Here is a 17,652-nt window from a genome sequence, read left to right on the forward strand (position 1 = left end):
AGAAGACTCAGCTGATGTGTGGCAGGACCAGGCGATGAATCTGTCTTCCGAACTCCAAATCCCATCTTTGCCCTCACCCTGAACTTCCTCCTTTGGTTTCTGGGATCGTTCTTAGGGAGAGTCCCCTTTTCCCTCCCCACCCATCAGTGGCCAGGATGAAACCACAGCCAGAGGTGCCCCAGGGACAGTCCGCAAGGACAGGCACACCCAGACACACACTTGTGGTTTATTACACACAGTGATCTCCATCTACACAGAAATGGAAGGCAAGCAGCCAGGATGGAGCTGGTTGCTGGGAACACTTGCTGGAGGTGGAAACGCCTCTCGTCAGAGCGTGGGTGGGTCTGGTGGCAGGCCCTTTGCTCAGGACAGCTGCGAACCAGCCTGAGGTTTGCTTTGCCTGCACAGCCCACCTAGAGAGCCATTTTTGGCCAGAGTTCTGGGTGACAGACCTGGGGCCAGTGAGACCCAGACTCTGAGTGGGAGGCCTGCCTCCCTGGGCCAGGCCATGTCCCATCTTGTCTCTCTCTGGGTGATATGGAAACAGACACAGGAAGGAGCAGTCAGTCCAGCCTGGGCCCCTCCCTCCCCGACACTCTGCCCCCTGGAGCTGGGTCCACATCACAGCGATCACAGCTCAGCCACTACTTCGGGCCAGAGGACATGTGTTCTCAGGGCAGGCTGGCCTCCCAAGGCCGACTGAATGCAGTAGGAGCTAGACCCTCTTGGGGGATTTTCACTCACTGCTCCCCGGGCCCAGCTGCAAGTGCCGGGCGAGTCTTGTCCAGGGGCCAAGTCTTGTCCAACTGTAGAGGCAGCTGGTTGTGGTTGAGTTTGGAGGCTGGTGAGGCCGGGAGCAGCAGCCGCTGTTCCACCCCTGGGTCTTCTTGGATAGGGGGTGTCCCAGGGACTCCAGAGTGTTTGGGGGCAGGTTCTTACACAGCTCAGAGTCTCTCTGCTGATCAGGTGACTAAAGGCCCAATGTAGCATCTTTCTAGCCTTGCCCGAGCCAGATGCTTCTACCGTCATCTCCTTCCTGGGAAAGCCCAGGCCCGAGGGTGCCCCTCAGGTATACATCTCCCGGGTCTGGCCTGTCCACTTTCCAGCAGCTTCACACGCCAGTGGCTCTGGGGCTGGGTGGGCACACTCTCGAATGTTAAAAGGCCACAGGTAGCGCATTCCGTGAAAAAAGATCAATATATTACTGTTTTGTTTTTACAAAAATTAAAAATGTCCACACAGATCTGTACAGGTGTGAGCTGGGCCTGTGGGTCACTGGAAGAGGAGGAAGAGACTGAAGGTGATGAGGAGCCCGAGAGGCCCCGCCCCCATCCAGGCCACCTTGCTCTGGCATCCCCCATCCTGCTCATTTCCTCGGGAACAGGTGCAGACCCCTCTTCTCTTCCCTCCCCACCACTCCCTCTCCGTGGGCCTATTTGGACAATGTCCCAGGAGGCACTGATGGCTTTGCTCTGCCTGGGCCAGGTGTCAGTTGAGTCCATGTGACCCACAGGGTGGGCTGTACACCATCACCCAGGACCACAGTCCCACGCCTCAGCTGCAAGACGGGAGAGTCAAAACCAGGGTCACGATGGGGAACTTGGCTCTTCAGTCACTGTGCGGGAAGCCACAGGCACCCAGAGGTTTGAGTGACAGCACCCAGGCTCCAGGGCCCTCCCCTTTCCGCCACCCTCCCCTGCCTCCCCTGAGCCTGCCCTGGAGACTCTTCCCTGCAAGGTACCTTATGCCAGCAGCCAGGCACAGGCAGCCCGTCGGGGCCCTGGAAAGGAAGAAGGTTTCAGTGATGGGGATGGGGCCTGGGGAGCTCCTCTACACCCCACGTACCCTCCCCTGGTCTGTAGGGAGGTAAGGTCAGGGAGCTGCCATGTGAGGCTGCTGGGCCCCACTGAGGCAGGGCCACAATGCCTCCTCTGTCCACCCAGGTAGTGGGGTCCTGAGGACATGACGGCCTCTGACTGAGCTTGTCCTGTGTTCCCTCTGTGCTCTGTGGGGACTGCTGTGCAGTGGGCAGGAACAGGAGGGCACTAGGAAGGGATGGGCATTGTGCCAGGCATGCACAGGCTGGCCTGGGTCCTGCCAAGAGCTGTGTGGCTTCCTGCCTGATGTGACAGTGACTCTGGCTCCTCACCCTGGGGCCTGCGAGCTTTCAGGCCTTGGGCAGGAGTGGCTCCTGGAAGGTTTTAAGGATGGCCCAGGAGTTGGCATCCTGCTTCAGCCTGTGCTGGCCCTGCACAGGGCAAGCTCAGGCTGTTGGGGGTTGGGGCTGGGCAGGGGGTAGGGCTGTCTAGTGGCACCTGTGGTGCCCACTTAGCAGCCAGACATACGCAGGGTCTGGGTTTCCTCAGGCAGCCTGAAGGGTGGGGAAACTGGAGAAGAATAAAGGCTAACTCATCAGGGACACCAAGGCACAAAACATGTCATTCTGTTCCAAAGCACAGGCATGAGCCTTAGACCCTGGGCATACCCTGGAATATTCCCATGTGTACACCAGGGGACCAGGCTGGGGACCAAAGGGAAGGTGAGGAGGAGGGCAGAATGGAAAGGAAGGCAGAAGCGAGGAAGGCCGGGGCCCTGGCTGCCCCAAAGGCCCACACAGCACACGGCACACGGCACACAGCAGGCCAGACCGCCTACCGCAGGGCATGGCCCATTGCCCCTCGCAGGGCCCCGCCAGCCTGGTGCCCCTCTCCGGTCTCCGCAGGTGGGATTCTCCTGTTTCAAAGGAGACAGGGGCTTACTGACTTGGAGGGCAGTCCTGGGCCAGGGGCTGGAGCTGCAGGGCTGGGCCACCCTGCCCCTGCTGTCCCTGCACTTTCCTCTTCAAGTCCTTTTCTGACTTCTCAAAACTGTCCAAGGGGAGGGGTACCCCCCACTGCAGGGATGAGGACACTGAGGAACAGAGGCCAGAGGTCTGGGAGGGGGTCTCTAACTCTGGCACCACTGGAGGTTGAGGCTGGCCTGCACACATCCCCGCGGAAGGCCCCCTCCCCATTCCCGTGGCTGGAGTGGCCAGGTATGAGTATCTGTCCACTTTTAGTAGGAAAACCCAGCTGGTTTGTTTTTCCTGTCTTTTCTGAGCGCCACTGGAAGAGTGTGACATGTAAACCCTCCCTACTTTCTAGAAAAAGGGAACTAGGCAGGGCACAGTGGCTCACACCTATCGTCCCAGCACTCTGGGAGGCCAAGGTGGGGCAATCGCTTGAGCCCAGGAGTTCAAGACCAGCCTGGACAACATTGCAAGACCCCAGTTCTACAAAAATTAAAAATTAGCTGGGCATGGTGCTGCATGCCTGTAGTTTTGGCTACTCGGGAAGCTGAGGCAGGAGGATCACTTGAGCGTGGGAGATTGAGGCTGCAGTGAGCCATGATCGCACCACTGCACTCCAGCCTGGGCGACAGAGTGAGACTCTGTCTCCGGAAAGAAATAAAGGGAACTGACTTTTGAATTGTGGTTGTTTCAGGCACTGGACACTGGGGCTGGTGGGCTACCACGGGCCACTGAGAGAGCAGGGAAGGAGGTAAAGGAAGGGTGCGGGGGCAGGCAGAGGGGATGCGGGGAAGAGGGAGGTGCTGCCCCAGCCCAGAGAGACTCTTCTGGGAAGGATGAAGGAAGGGGAGGGACAGCCAGCAAGAGAGGTCAGAGGGGTCCCACCGTCTATGCTTGGGGAAGCTGAGTTTCAGCCCAACTTGGCCTTAAGCCCAGTGTGAGTCAGACCCCGACTCTGACCCCAGGCAGCCAGAGCGGGGGGCTGGGAACTCACTGCCTCCGTCCCCAGCAGCAGTGTGCCTGTGCTGACTTTGGTTCCCTCCTCAGGGCCCAGCCCCTCCCAGGGCACCGCTGATGGTGCTGACGACTCCAGGTAAAGCCCCTCCACTCCGTGTCTAGACCCTGTTCATCTCTAGCCCAAGATGGCCCACAATGGGCTCCTACTCAAGCCAGGCCTGTCCTGGGGCTGAACAATGAGGGGCTGGGTTCCCTGAGCCACGCCCATGTTTGGGGGTGGTTAGGACCAGAGCAAGGGGAAACCTGGTGATGGCAGTAGCAGCAGCAGTGGCCCTGACAGTGAGCAAGGCCGGTGCGTGACCAATGGGGCCTCTGGGACTTGCAGCTGAGCTCTGAGGACAGGGAACGTGTTGGTCTGACCATGGTTGGAGGCCAAAAAGACCTGGGGGCAGGGCCCTCCTCCGACACCTACCACAGGACACGGCTGGTCCAGGCCCGGTGGTCCCGGCTCGCCCTTCTGGCCCTTCACTCCTTTCCGGCCGGGGACCCCTCGCTCTCCCTGTGCAGGAGGGGAGATGGTGGTATTGGCCATCTGCTGCCAGGCTCAGGAACCTCCAACACCTCTCCGAGAGACGCGCCTGGGGTCAGCCTCCCCCTGCCTCCCGCCCACCTGCCCAGCCCGGGTTCTCTGCCTGCTTCACCTGAGCCTCCACTCCCACCTGCCTCCTTCCCCCCTTCCTCCTGCCCCAGTCCCCGTCCAGCTGCCCTCACCTTCTCTCCACGCTCGCTCCGATCACCTTTCTCTCCTCGGGGTCCAGGAAAACCCTGACAAAAGGATTAGAGGCTAAACCCGAAAATGAGGCTGGAGGTTTGCACCTCTGTTACCGGCTCATCTCCGTTCCTCTCCCATCCACACGCCCACTTCCCCCCTGCATATTCGTGACACACGCCGGCCCAGCCCCAGCTGTAGTGATGCACTGCTGGGCACAAGGCTGAGGTAGGAAGAGCATGCATTTAGGATGCCAGCTGGGCTTGCTCCAAAGTAGTCCCTGGACACCAACACTCAGGCAGAGCTGCTGGCGAGGGGCTTTCTCTCACATCACAGAGGCAGCTGGCGCTGGTCTAGGCTTGGCTGGGGACAGAGACCCTGGAAACCATGGAAGTCACGTCGCTGTCTGATGGGATGAGAAATGGTGACCTCTGTTCTGTGCCCTTGGTTCAACAGCCATCTGTCCATTCATCTATCTGTCCATCCACCCAACCAAGGTGGCTAAACATCCACTAGGAACTGGGCTGTTGGTTGGACACTAGGGGCAGAGAATTGGATTCATCATGGCTGGGCACGGTGGCTCACACCTGTAATCCCAGTACTTTGGGAGGTCGAGGTGGGCAGATCACCTAAGGTCAGGAGTTTGAGACCCATCCTGGCCAACATGGCAAACCCCCATCTCTACTAAAAAATACAAAAATTAGCTGAGTGTGGTGGTGTGTGCCTGTAATCCCAGCTACTTGGGAGACTGAGGCAGGAGAATTGCCTGAACCTGAGAGGGGGAGGTTGCAGTGAGCCAAGATCATGCTACTGTACTCTGGCCTGGGCGACAGAGCAGGACTCCGTCTCAAAAAACAAAGAGGCCAGGCATGGTGGCTCCTGCCTATAATCCCAGCACTTTGGGAAGCCGAGGCGGGCAGATTGCCTGAGCTCAGGAGTTCGAGACTGGCCTGGGCAACACAGTGAAATCCCATCTCTACTAAAATACAAAGAATTAGCGGCCTGGCAGCGTGTACCTGTAGTTCCAGCTACTTGGGAGGTTGAGGCAGGAGAATCGCTTGAACCCGGGAGGTAGAAGTTGCAGTGAGCCAAGATCATACCACTGCACTCCAGCCTGGGTGACAGAGTGAGACTCCATCTCCAAAAAAAAAAAAAAAAAAAAAAAAGAAAAAGAAAAAAAGAAAAAGAAAACAATTTAAAAAAGAGAATTGGATTCGACATGCTCCCTTGTTCATGTGTAACGGGGCAGGCAAGAGAGTGCTGATGACAGTCAACGCTCAGTGACAGAGGTTGAAACGGGTGGTGGGACTCTGGGGGGAAGGGCTGTTCTATCACAGGTAGGGGGTCAAAGGGAGTTTCTGAGCACAGTCCTTATTACAGCTGGGCCTGCTGGGGTTGAGGAGGGGCCTGGCATTTGCCAGGTAGAGCAGGGTGGGCATGGCTTTGAGATGCCACCCTGAGCACCAGGCCTCCTAGAAGGCAGCTGTAGTCACATTCATGGTGGTATGGAGTCTCTTTAGCTCCATCCCCAACTGGGCCCAGAGCCTGCAGTTGGTTCAGCATTGTCCTCTCCCGTCCCTTCCCATCAATGGATCCCAGCCCTCCCAGTCAGAAACACAAGCTACAGCTCTTCCTTTCCCTCCTCCAGTTGCTCTCCCAGGTAATGTTCTCTCTTTTTTTTTTTTTGAGATGGAGTCTCGCTCTGTCGCCCATGCTGGAGTGCAGTGGCGCAAACTTGGCTCACTGCAACGTCTGCCTCCTGTGTTCATGCCATTCTCCTGTCTCAGCCTCCCCAGTAGCTGGAATTACAGGCACCCGCCACCACGACTGGCGAATTTTTTGTATTTTTAGTAGAGACGAGGTTTCACCGTGTTATCCAGGATGGTCTAGATCTCCTGACCTCATGATCCGCCCGCCTTGGCCTCCCAAAGTGCTGGGATTACAGGCATGAGCCACCGTGCCCGGCCGGTAATGTTCTCTTTTTAAAGTCTAGGGTGGACACCAGAGTCCTTGCAGCCCTGCATCTGGTCCCATGTCCCTCAAAATAGCTACCTGATTTTCCTGAGAAAAACCTCCCTTCTCACAACCCATTGATTCCGCCCCAGTCCATGGTCTGACTGGTCAGGGCACTGCATTCCTACGGTCAAGTGACAGTTCAGTGTTGACCTAACTGGGACCAGGGAGAGCCCGTGAGACTTCCTGTAGAACACTGGAGTGAGTCAAATTTTCTTTCTTCTTAGTTTGGGCCTGGGAGGATGATGGTCTCGAGCTGCTGGCTTTACCTCACCGCCACGCGGAACTGCTGGCTTTACCTCACCGCCACGCGGAACTGCTGGCTTTACCTCACCGCCACGCGGAACTTGATTTCCACAGGGAAAGCGGACAAGAGAGGGCGAAAGGCTGAGCTGTGTTGACACAGTTGAGCCCTGGATCCATGTGTTGAACCTCCATACTTTTCAATTATGGGTCATTTTAAGCCAGTTTAAACTATGTTTTCTTTTTTTTTTTGAGACGGAGTCTCGCTCTGTAGCCCAGACTGGAGTGCAGTGGCCGGATCTCAGCTCACTGCAAGCTCCGCCTCCCGGGTTCACGCCATTCTCCGGCCTCAGCCTCCCGAGTAACTGGGACTACAGGCGCCCGCCACCTCGCCTGGCTAGTTTTTTGTATTTCTTAGTAGAGACGGGGTTTCACTGTGTTAGCCAGGATGGTCTCGATCTCCTGACCTCGTGATCCACCCGTCTCGGCCTCCCAAAGTGCTGGGATTACAGGCTTGAGCCACCACGCCCGGCCTTAAACTATGTTTTCTATGTATGCTACCAGAGAGACTTGATATAATCAGCCTGGGCTAATACTTCCCTTCCTCCTCTTCTCAAATTACTGCTCTAGGTAAAGCCTTATTATCTGTCACCAGGATATTGTAACAGGTTCTTCACTGTTCTCTTCGCTTTCTTGCTACAATGCATCATCCATCCATCTATCCATCCATCCACTCATCATCTATCATCCCCTCCATCCATCCATCATTCATCCATTATCCATCCATCTATCCATCCATCCATCCATCCATCCATCATCCATTCATCATCCACCCACCCATCATCCACTCATCCATCATCCATCCATCCATTCACCCATCCATCCATTTATCCATCCATCCATCCATCATCCATTCATCATCCACCCACCCATCATCCACTCATCCATCATCCATCCAGCCATTCACCCATCCATCCATTTATCCATCCATCCATCATCCATTCATCATCCACCCACCCATCATCCACTCATCCATCATCCATCCAGCCATTCACCCATCCATCCATTTATCCATCCATCCATCCATCCATCATCCATTCATCATCCACCCACCCATCATCCACTCATCCATCATCCATCCAGCCATTCACCCATCCATCCATTTATCCATCCATCCATCCATCCATCATCCATTCATCATCCACCCACCCATCATCCACTCATCCATCATCCATCCATCCATTCACCGATCCATCCATTTATCCATCCATCCATGCATCCATCCATCCTGCAGCCATTATGCATTTACCAACCCATCGATTCATCTTCCATTGTCCATCCATCATCCATCTACCAATGTATCCATCCTTTATCCATCCATTCATCTATCCACAAAGGACCTACTCTGGGCTGTGCACTGGACTTGGCAATGGGGACACAGGGGGAACCAGTCAGTTGCGGTCCCAGCCCCGGGGAAGGGGGTCACACTTGAGTAGCCAGATCAGGTTACTGCATGAAGGCAGAAGATACACACAAGAGGCACCCGATTACTCAAAGTGATGATGAGACACTTACATCTAGTCCTGGCTCCCCGGGTCTGCCCTGAGGAGAGACATAGAGCGGGTGAGAGGGGTTGGGGAGGGGGGCTGGGAACGCAGCTGCTGGGAAGTCCAGCCCCATGGGTTGGGCACAGACATGGAGGCGAGGAGACCCACCAACCACGCAGGCATAGATGGAGGCCACGACAGACCTGGCATCCACAGAGCCTGAACTCTGGCCCTGTGAAGTGCAGGGACCCAGTGAGGTACAGGGTTGGGGTCCCCGGGCTGAGCGCCACCGTGACCATGCGGCCATAGTTGGAGAGGGAGTTCCGAATGAAGTGGTTACCTTCTCTCCTTTGGTTCCTGGCAGCCCAATAAGGCCCGGTGGGCCAACTGGCCCCTGGATAGAAAAGGAGTGAGTCAAGAGGCATGCTAGTTACAGGAATTAACACCTGTGGGCCAAACAAGGCTTGTGAGACTCACAGGCAGGCCGCTGGGGCCTCTCTCACCAGACGCGCCTTTCTCTCCCTTTGCTCCATCCAAGCCCTGGAGGCAAAGGAGGGAAATCAGTCAAGGGGAAGGGGTTAGACAGAGAGGAGGACAGGCAAGCTTGGAGACTGTAAGGGAGCTGGGAAGTGGACAGAGGAACAGATCCAGGCTCCACCAGACCTGACCCCAGCTTACTCCCTGGTGAGGGTGACCAGGAGGAGGTCTGGCCATGCACATTGCGCCTTTTCCCGAACAGGATCCCTCAACCCCATGGAAGGTGATTACGGTCACACCTGTTTCAAAGATGAGGAAAGCAGGTGCAGACAGGGGCGGGGACGGGCCCAGCCACACAGTGGGAGGCAGCAGAGCTGGGTCCCCATCAGGCTTCTGCGGCAAGCCTTGGACCCTGTCCCTGATAGCAGCTGCCTCTTTGAAACATGAACTGTGGCGGCCTTAAGAGAAAACAGAACCAGAAGCAGTGCATCTGGTGGGGCTGCGGGCTCAGGCCTGGGGTTCCATGACTCTTAATCCCACATCTGGCCTCTGAGCTGGGGAAGCAGAGATGTGCTCGTGCCAGGAGGGTGGTGTGACAAAGAGTGAGGCCAGATGGCCTCCCCGTCTGTGTCTGCCTCCCTGGAGCAGGGCATGCAGGCAGGCCACACTCGAGGATTTAATGTAAGAGCAGGCAACACTCCATTATGTAATACACACCAAGCCCAAGACTTTGTGCTCTGGCTGTGGCAGCTGAGAGACAGATGTGTGTGGGGCGGGCTGGGATGGGGAGAGGTGGGGACAGTGCAAGGAACTGAGAGGCACAGAGAAAGGAGAAGGGGACAAGCAGTAGGAACCGTGGGTGGTGGACCCGAGGAGGAGAGAGGTACAGACTGGGGTTCCAGGCAGAGGGAGAAAGTGGAGAAGAGAGCCCCAAGTGTGGAGAGGGGGCACTGACCCCGATGACATCAGGGAGGTTATGCCCTGGGGAGTTGGGACGTTCAGGTGCTAGGAAGACTCAGGGATGGGCCAGGGCGGAGCATCAGGCCCTTTGCTTTGCCCATTGGCAAGGCTGTTAGAAACTGCCTGGGCTGTGAGTCTGAGGTCAGTAGAGGGGGCTATGCCCACTCACCTTGGGACCCTGGATTCCCTGGAGGCCCTGCAGGAGGAAGAAGCAGATAAGAAGGCTGGCTCCGGACCCTCTTGCAGGGGCCACTCACTGGCCCCTGGGGCCCTGTCCTGGGCTCTGCCCTCTGCCCATGTGCCCCTCCCTGAATGACGACGCTCGCTCTCTCCTGGGTCACGGCTCTGGGACCTAGCCCCCATCCCGCCTCTTGGTTTCCTGGCTGCTTCAAACCAAACCAAAGCAAACTGTCCTTACCATTGGGCCTGGGGGGCCAGGGGGGCCTGGGGGGCCAGGGGGGCCTGGGGGGCCTGGGGGGCCAGGGGGCCCCGGCTCCACTATGAGCTGAGCCTAGGGAGGATGAGAGACAAGTTAATCACCCCCCGCCTGTCGCCCTCACCCACCCGCACCCCAGCTCATCACATACTGCTGGATCCACAGTCTCCTTCCTGTGCCCAGAGGGCAGAGTCTGGTGAGCGGGGGGCAGCTGGCCTGTGGGTTCTCAGAGGGGCCTCGCTCCCCTTGCTCTCCCTCCCCTACTGCCCTGGGTTTGCTCAGGCCAGGTGGCCTTTTTGTCCCAAGGCGCAGGGTCCCCACCCAGCCTGGACTGGGTGTTGGGGGAAGCCCTGACCCCCTACACCCCCTTACCAGGCTCTCTTGTAGGCTGTCAGACGCCGACTCCCCCTTCTCCCCCTTGAGGCCATCAGCGCCCTGCAGGACGGCATGGCCTGTGAGTCCTTTGTGTCCAGCACCTACATCACCACCCACGGTGCTTAGTGACCTCCCTTCCTTCCCCCATGTGGCTTCGGGGAGCAGTCCTCAGTTAGCTGTTGCAACTGAGAAGTTTTCCCTGGATCCGTGGGCCATGCCCTGGGTGGTGAGCAGCATGGGCTTCAGAGAGCACAGGAGCAGCTGCGCAGATTGTTTTCTTGGGGTGCAGGGAACCACCAGGGGCTCTGAAGCAAAGACCCCGGGGTCAAACTCCAGTGCCCCCTCTAGCCCAGTGATCATCAGGGATGGATAGTGGATATCCCAGTGGTGGCGTAACACCTGGTGGCTCTTCCCAATCGGGCCACAAAAGCAACAACAGAAATGATGAGGACGACAACAGTGGGTATTTGCTGTGTACCAGCCACCGTCAGCCCAGCCACGCATGCCCTTGAGGGAGGGGGATGATCACTCCACTTTGGAAGTGAGGACGCCAAGGCCCCAGGAGGTTAGGTTGCTTGCCTGGAGCTGGATGCAAACTTGGGCAGCTTAGGTCAGAGCATGTGGCATAACCATCTGGCCAACGCGCTTCCATGGCCACACCTCCTGATTTTAGCTGCCATCCAAGGCAGGCGGAAGGCCTCTTCCAGATGAGGAGTGGAGGCCGGGAGAGAAGAGGGCAGTGCTGGCCCAGAGCCTAGAGTGTCCCCAGCCGGCTGGGCACTGAGACTGCAGGGGCTGTCAGAGGCACGCCCTGGCCTCCCCACAGCACGGGGCTTCCACACAGGAGGCGCAATGTGTGGCCCAGCCCAGTCACATACCGGGAGGCCGGACAAGCCCATCTCGCCTGCTTCCCCTTTGAGTCCAGTTGGCCCAGGCTCTCCTGGGTCTCCTTTCTGTCCTTTGGGACCCTGAAAGCCACAAGAACAAGGGATTAGTAGGGCTCAGGAGGTCCTCTCCCTTTCCCCACCCCAGCAGGTCCCCAGAGCTTAGTTCATGGCAGGTCCCCACTTTATCTTTGTGGAGCCTCACCTCCAGCCACAGTGGCTGGGAGCCTTAGCTGAGTGCAGTGGGTGGGGATGGGGGCAATGCCATTCCTGGCTCACTGCATCCGGGTGCGGGCACCTCAGAGCAGGGGCCAGGGGCAGACGGGTGAAGCATGTAAGCCTGGAGCTGCCCCTCTGGGGGCACTCATGGGGCCACATCTCTCTGTGCCCACACCTCAGAAGCTAGTGGTGGGACTCCCCACCCCCACAACCTCTTCCAGCCACCGAATCCCTCCATTCAACCAATCACATAACGTCCAGGATGAGACACACACTGCGGACCCAGTGGGAAAGACTTACCCTCGAATAGCCAGTGACCCCATGAATATGCTTACGTCTGTATAGGATATCACACACAGATACACACACACACACACACACACACACAGATACACACACACACACACACAGATACACACACACACACAGATACACACACACAGATACACACACACACACACACACACACACTAGAACTGGGGCAATACCTACGATGGCACTGATGCTCTTAGCTTTTATGGCTTTTCACCACGTGCCAGGCACTGTGCTGAGTGTTCTCCATACACAGTTACTCAGCCCTGCCCCAGAGCAGGCAACTTGCCCGGGGCCTGAGGGCAGACCAGGGTTTGCACACAGGCAGCCTGGCGCCAGAATCCATGATTTTTGCCTCTCTCACACATGGTCTTGAACTCTGTACACACACACACACACACACACACACACACACACACACACACACAGAGCCCAATACCAGGCACTGGCATCACCAAGGAAATGAAAGGCCCAGAGACCTTCTCTCCATCGATTCCTGGGGCACCAGGCAATCCAAGCTCGCCCTGGAAGGAAACAGATGGCAAGAGGGGTTATGCCTTCCTTTCCTAGAGAGGTGTCAGCAGCCAGAGGGCCAAGACACACTGTGTACCCGGCCCAGGGTGGGTCAGTACCCACCACCTCCTCTGTTTCCTCAGTCCATCACGAGCAGATGTAGCCCATGGCTATCACCGGTAAGTTGTGATGTCACAGATTCGGGTGCTGAGGCTTGGAGGGTTAAGTGACTGGCTTCAGGCCACAGAGCCCAGGAACGACGATGCCAGGACCAGATCTGCCTGACTTCAAAGCTGTTGGCTCTTTCTCTTGAGACAAACGGGCAGGATGCGAACGAATGGTACAGGCCACAGGGTGTGCATAGCTGTCCATCCACCGGACTGGTATGCGGCCACAGGGGCTGGGTTTTCAGTTCTTTATTTTTATTTAGTGGATACTTATAAAACACTATACCCAATAGCAGCTAAATATACATTTAATTTGTGTGTATATAAAACATTCAACAAGAAAGAACACTTTGACTCTAAAACAAGTTTTAATACATTAAAAAGATCAATGTTGTATTAAAAAGAATATGTTCTGGCTGGGCATAGTGGTTCACGCCTGTAATCCCAGCACTTTGGGAGGCTGAGGTGGGTGGATCACCTGAGGTCAGGAGTTTGAGACAGCCTGGCCAACATGGTGAAACCCCCGTCTCTACTAAAAATACAAAAATTAGCTGGGCTTGGTGACACAGGCCTGTAATCCCAGCTACTTAGGAGGCAGAGGCAGGAGAATTGCTTGAACCCGTGAGACAGAGGTTGCAGTGAGCTGAGATGGCGCCACTGTAGTTCAGCCTGGGCAAAAGAGCAAGACTGTCTCAAAAAAAAAAAAAAAAAAAAAAAGAATATGTTCTCTAACCGCAAGATAATTTTTTTTTTTGAGACAGAGTCTCGCCATGTCTCCCAGGCTAGAGTGCAGTGGCACAACCTCAGCTCACTACAAGCTCCGCCTACTGGGTTCAAGCAATTCTTCTGCCTCAGCCTCCCATGTAGCTGGGATTACAAGTGTGCACAACCACGCGCAGCTAATTTTTGCATTTTTATTAGAGACAGGGTTTTACCATATTGGCCAGGCTGGTCTTGAACTCCTGACCTTATGATCCACCCACCTCCACCTCCCAAAGTGCTGAGATTACAGGCGTGAGCCACCATGCCTGGCTGCATGATAATTAAATAAGAAATTAATAAAATATATGGTCAGCTGGATACATTAAATATGAAAAAAACTAAAACCAAACAAAAAAGCAAGATATCTGGAAAAAAATCTCCCAAGTATTTCTAAATCCCCAAGTATTTCTAAATAATCCATGAATAAATCAAAAGAGAGCTTAGAAATTAGGTTGAATTGAATAAAAATAAAATTCAACATATTAAGGTTTGTAGGATGCAGCTAAAGCAGTGCTTATGGGAAAATTCATAGCTTTTAGAAAGGTTTTAGATTCGGGGGTACATGGGTAGGGCTGCCACCTGGGTGTACTGCATGATGCTGAGGTTTGGGCTGCTAATGATTCTGTCATCCAAGTGGTGAACATAGCACCCAACGGGTAGTTTTTCAATCCCTGTCCTCCCACCTCCTCCCTTTTGGAATCTCCAGTATTTATTATTCCCATCTTTGTGTCTGCATGTACCCAATGTTCAGCTTCTACTTTTATTTATTTATTTTTGAGATGGACTCTTGCTCTGTCTCCCAGGCTGGAGTGCAGTGGCGTGATCTCGGCTCACTGCAACCTCCGCCTCTCGGGTTCAAGCAATTCTCCTGCCTCAGCCTCCCGTGTAGCTGGGACTACAGGTGCCGGTCACCACCACACATGGCTAATTTTTGTATTTTTAGTAGAGATGGGGTGTCACCATGTTGGTCAGGCTGGTCTCGAACTCCCAACCTCAGGTGATCCGCCCGCCTCAGCCTCCCAAAGTGCTGGGATTACAGGCGTGAGCCACCGCGCCTGGCTCAGCTTCCACTTTTAAGTAAGAACATGCAGTATTTGGTTTTCTTTTCTCTCCTTTCTCCTTTCCCCTCCCTCCCTCCCTTCCTTCCTTCCTCTTTCCTTCTTTCTTTCAGATGGAGTTTTGCTCTTGTTGCCCAGGCTGGAGTGCAATGGCACAATCTTGGCTCATTGCAAGCTCCACCTCTCAGGTTCAAGCGATTCTCCTGCCTCAGCCTCACAAGTAGCTGGGATTACAGGCACACACCCCCATGCCCGGCTAATTTTTTGTATTTTCAGTAGAGACAGAGTTTCACCGTGTTGGTCAGGCTGGTCTCAAACTCCTGACCTCAGGTGATCCACCTGCCTCGGCCTCCCAAAGTGCTGAGATTCACAGGTGTGAGCCACCACACTCAGCCCATTTTCTTTTCTGTATTAATTTACTTAGGATAATGGCCTCCAGCTGCATCCATGTGGCTGCAAATGACAGGATTTCATTCCTTTTTATAGCTGCATGATTTTTCAGTTTAAACGTATGAACGAGGCTTCCCAGGGAAATCTCCCAGATTAGACAGAGCCCAGGGAGAAGGCACTCAGCCTGGAAGCCGAGGCCCTTTCTCTGAGCTCCCAGAAGCCGGGCCAGGACACCAGGAGGGAAGTGGAAGAGGATCACAGAGCAGACAGGAAGTGGGAGGTGAGCGCTGGAGACAAACGCTTGGGGGACCACACAGCTCTGTCGGCACTGACCTTGGTTCCAGGGATCCCTGGTGGCCCTGGGGGCCCCTGTGGCCCGGGAGGCCCCTGTGTGTGAAAGTGAAGCCAGTCAGTGTCATTGGTTAGGCAGGGCCTCCCTTCGCTGCCCGCCCAGCTCCCCACCTGGAACAAAGTCCCCGTCCAGCTGAGCTGAGCAGGGGCAGGGTCCTCGGGGACTGCTTCTTCCCGTCAGGTCAGGCCACACTGTGCATGGCTTTATCTGGCTACCCAGATTTGGGGGAGGCCAGGAGGTGTCTGCTGCCATGACACCCTCTGCCCCAATCCAGATTTCGTCACGATGTTCCCCTGCTCAAGATCTTGCTTTGGCTCCCTATTGCCTCTTGAAGCAAGCTTAAATCCCCTGCTGGCATTCAAGGCCTGCCAAGAATGACACCCCCAACAGTGGCCCAGCACCACGCTCTCTGACTGTCCTATGAGCTCTCTGACCCTCTGGCTCCACTGGCTGCTATCTGCTGGACCTAGGGAGTTCCTGTCTCGCAGGTAGGGGTGGGGTCTCCAGTGTGTCCAGGTCCGACCCCGCTCTCAAGCTCCTGTCCTGACCCAGACTTTTTGCAGGCCTCCTGCTCGGCCTCCACACTCCCCTCCCCTCCCTTCTGTAAAACTGCACCCTGCCCAGCCCCTGTCCCACAAGCTCTAGGTCTCTCCCCTCCCGCCTCCCTATCCTGTGCTCTTCTTGTTGGTGTCCCACTGAGATGCCCGTGGCCTCCATCTTATCCACCCTCCTCTAGGCCCAGGCCTAGGACCTCCCTGCCTGGGGTCCCCCTGCTGCCTGCTCCAACACCCGCTTTCGTTCACTGTCCTTACCATTCCCTAGCTAGCCTTCCCCCAATATGTTTTTATTTTTTATTTTATTTTTTTGAGATGGAGTCTCCCTCTGCTGCCCAGGCTGGAGTGCAGAGGTGCGATCTCAGCTCACCACAACCTCCGCCTCCCGGGTTCAAGTGATTCTCCTGCCTCAGCCTCCCATGTAGCTGAGACTATAGGTGCACACCACCACACTCAGTTAATTTTTGTATTTTTAGTAGAGATGGGGTTTCACTATGTTGGCCAGGCTGGTCTCGAACTCCTCACCTTGTGATCCGCCTGCCTCAGGCTCCCAAAGTGTTGGGATTATAGGCGTGAGCCACCCACCCGGCGTGTTTTTATTTTTTTAACACCATCCCCTGCATGGACTATGTGGACTATGGCTGCCTGCTGCCCATCAAATTGAGTCAGCATCTCAGTCTGGCATCCAAAGTCCATCTCTGGCCAGGCATGGTGGCTCATACCTATAATCCCAGCACTTTGGGCGGCCGAGGCGGGATGATCACTTGAGATCAGGAGTTTGAGACCAGCCTGGCCAACATGGTGAAACCCCGCCTCTATTAAAAATACAAAAATTAGCCGGGTGTGGTGGCGCATACCTGTAGTCTCAGCTACTTGGGAGGCTGAGGCAGGAGAATTGCTTGAACCTGGGAGGGGGAGGCTGCAGTGAGCTGAGATCACACCCAGCCTGGGCAACAAGAGTGAAACTCCATCTCAAAAACAAAAACATCAAACCTGTAATCCCAGCACTTTGGGAGGCCGAGGCGGGCGGATCACGAGGTCAGGAGATCGAGACCATCCTGGCTAACACAATGAAACCCCGTCTCCACTAAAAATACAAAAAAATTAGCCGGGCGTGGTGGCGGCGCCTGTAGTCCCAGCTACTCGGGAGGCTGAGGCAGGAGAATGGCGGGAACCCGGGAGGCGGAGCTTGCAGTGAGCCGAGATCGCGCCACTGCACTCCAGCCTGGGCGACAGAGCGAGACTCTGCCTCAAAAAACAAAAACAAAAACAAAAACAAAAACAAAAATAAAAACAAAACAAAGTCTACCTCCCAACTCCCTGCACTCATAGGCTCGGTCAGCCTGGGACACACCATGCATGTGCCTGCCTGCCATGCCATGCCATGCCACGCCATGCCACACCACGCCATGCCACACCACGTATGCCTGGGGGTGGGTGCCACAGTTACTGCCAACTTGTACTTCCCCAAAGCCTGTGGGACATAACTGGAAATGATGCTCAGGTGGGGCCAGGGCCCCCTTCCCGGTCTGGTCTCTGGTGACCACTCCTTCCTCACCCACTTCCCTTCTGGGGTACCCATGAGCTGCTGGCACCCAGTGCCTCTCTCCACTGGTGGTAAGTCCCAAGTTTACCAGCCACTGGACTCGGAGGTCACACATCTCCCAAGACTCCGGGGGCCGGGCTTGCCACTCTCATCCTCTCCATGACATCATTAGAAGACCTGGCCCTCTACCCAGTGTCCCTTCCACCCAGTGTCCTCTGGGAAGGTCCCAGGAGACACCGGTGGGAACAGACCCCAGGAAATGCTCTGGCTCCTGCCCCTGAGCGAGGAGCTTCCCTTTTTGACTTGGCCTCTAGGGAGCTCAGTCCACAT

General features: G+C 55.7%; 1 protein-coding gene across 1 annotated transcript in view; it reads right to left on the reverse strand.

Annotated features, from left to right (window-relative positions):
- Positions 1-210: 210 nt before the first annotated feature.
- COL23A1 (collagen type XXIII alpha 1 chain) overlaps positions 211-17,652 on the reverse strand; it is a 362,273-nt gene continuing 344,831 nt past the window's right edge. The window contains exons 17-29 of the mRNA XM_015141597.3: positions 15,204-15,257; positions 12,460-12,504; positions 11,444-11,533; positions 10,563-10,625; positions 10,173-10,265; positions 9,924-9,950; positions 8,795-8,857; positions 8,658-8,711; positions 8,346-8,372; positions 4,517-4,570; positions 4,218-4,304; positions 1,742-1,780; positions 211-1,275 (exon numbers count right to left, since the gene is read on the reverse strand). Of these exons, the coding sequence (XP_014997083.3) occupies positions 1,273-1,275; positions 1,742-1,780; positions 4,218-4,304; positions 4,517-4,570; positions 8,346-8,372; positions 8,658-8,711; positions 8,795-8,857; positions 9,924-9,950; positions 10,173-10,265; positions 10,563-10,625; positions 11,444-11,533; positions 12,460-12,504; positions 15,204-15,257 (699 nt within the window). The 3' untranslated portion in view covers positions 211-1,272. The remainder of the gene's footprint in view (positions 1,276-1,741; positions 1,781-4,217; positions 4,305-4,516; positions 4,571-8,345; positions 8,373-8,657; positions 8,712-8,794; positions 8,858-9,923; positions 9,951-10,172; positions 10,266-10,562; positions 10,626-11,443; positions 11,534-12,459; positions 12,505-15,203; positions 15,258-17,652) is intronic.

Source organism: Macaca mulatta, chromosome 6 (genome assembly GCF_049350105.2).
Source record: "Macaca mulatta isolate MMU2019108-1 chromosome 6, T2T-MMU8v2.0, whole genome shotgun sequence".
Lineage (NCBI taxonomy): Eukaryota > Metazoa > Chordata > Mammalia > Primates > Cercopithecidae > Macaca > Macaca mulatta.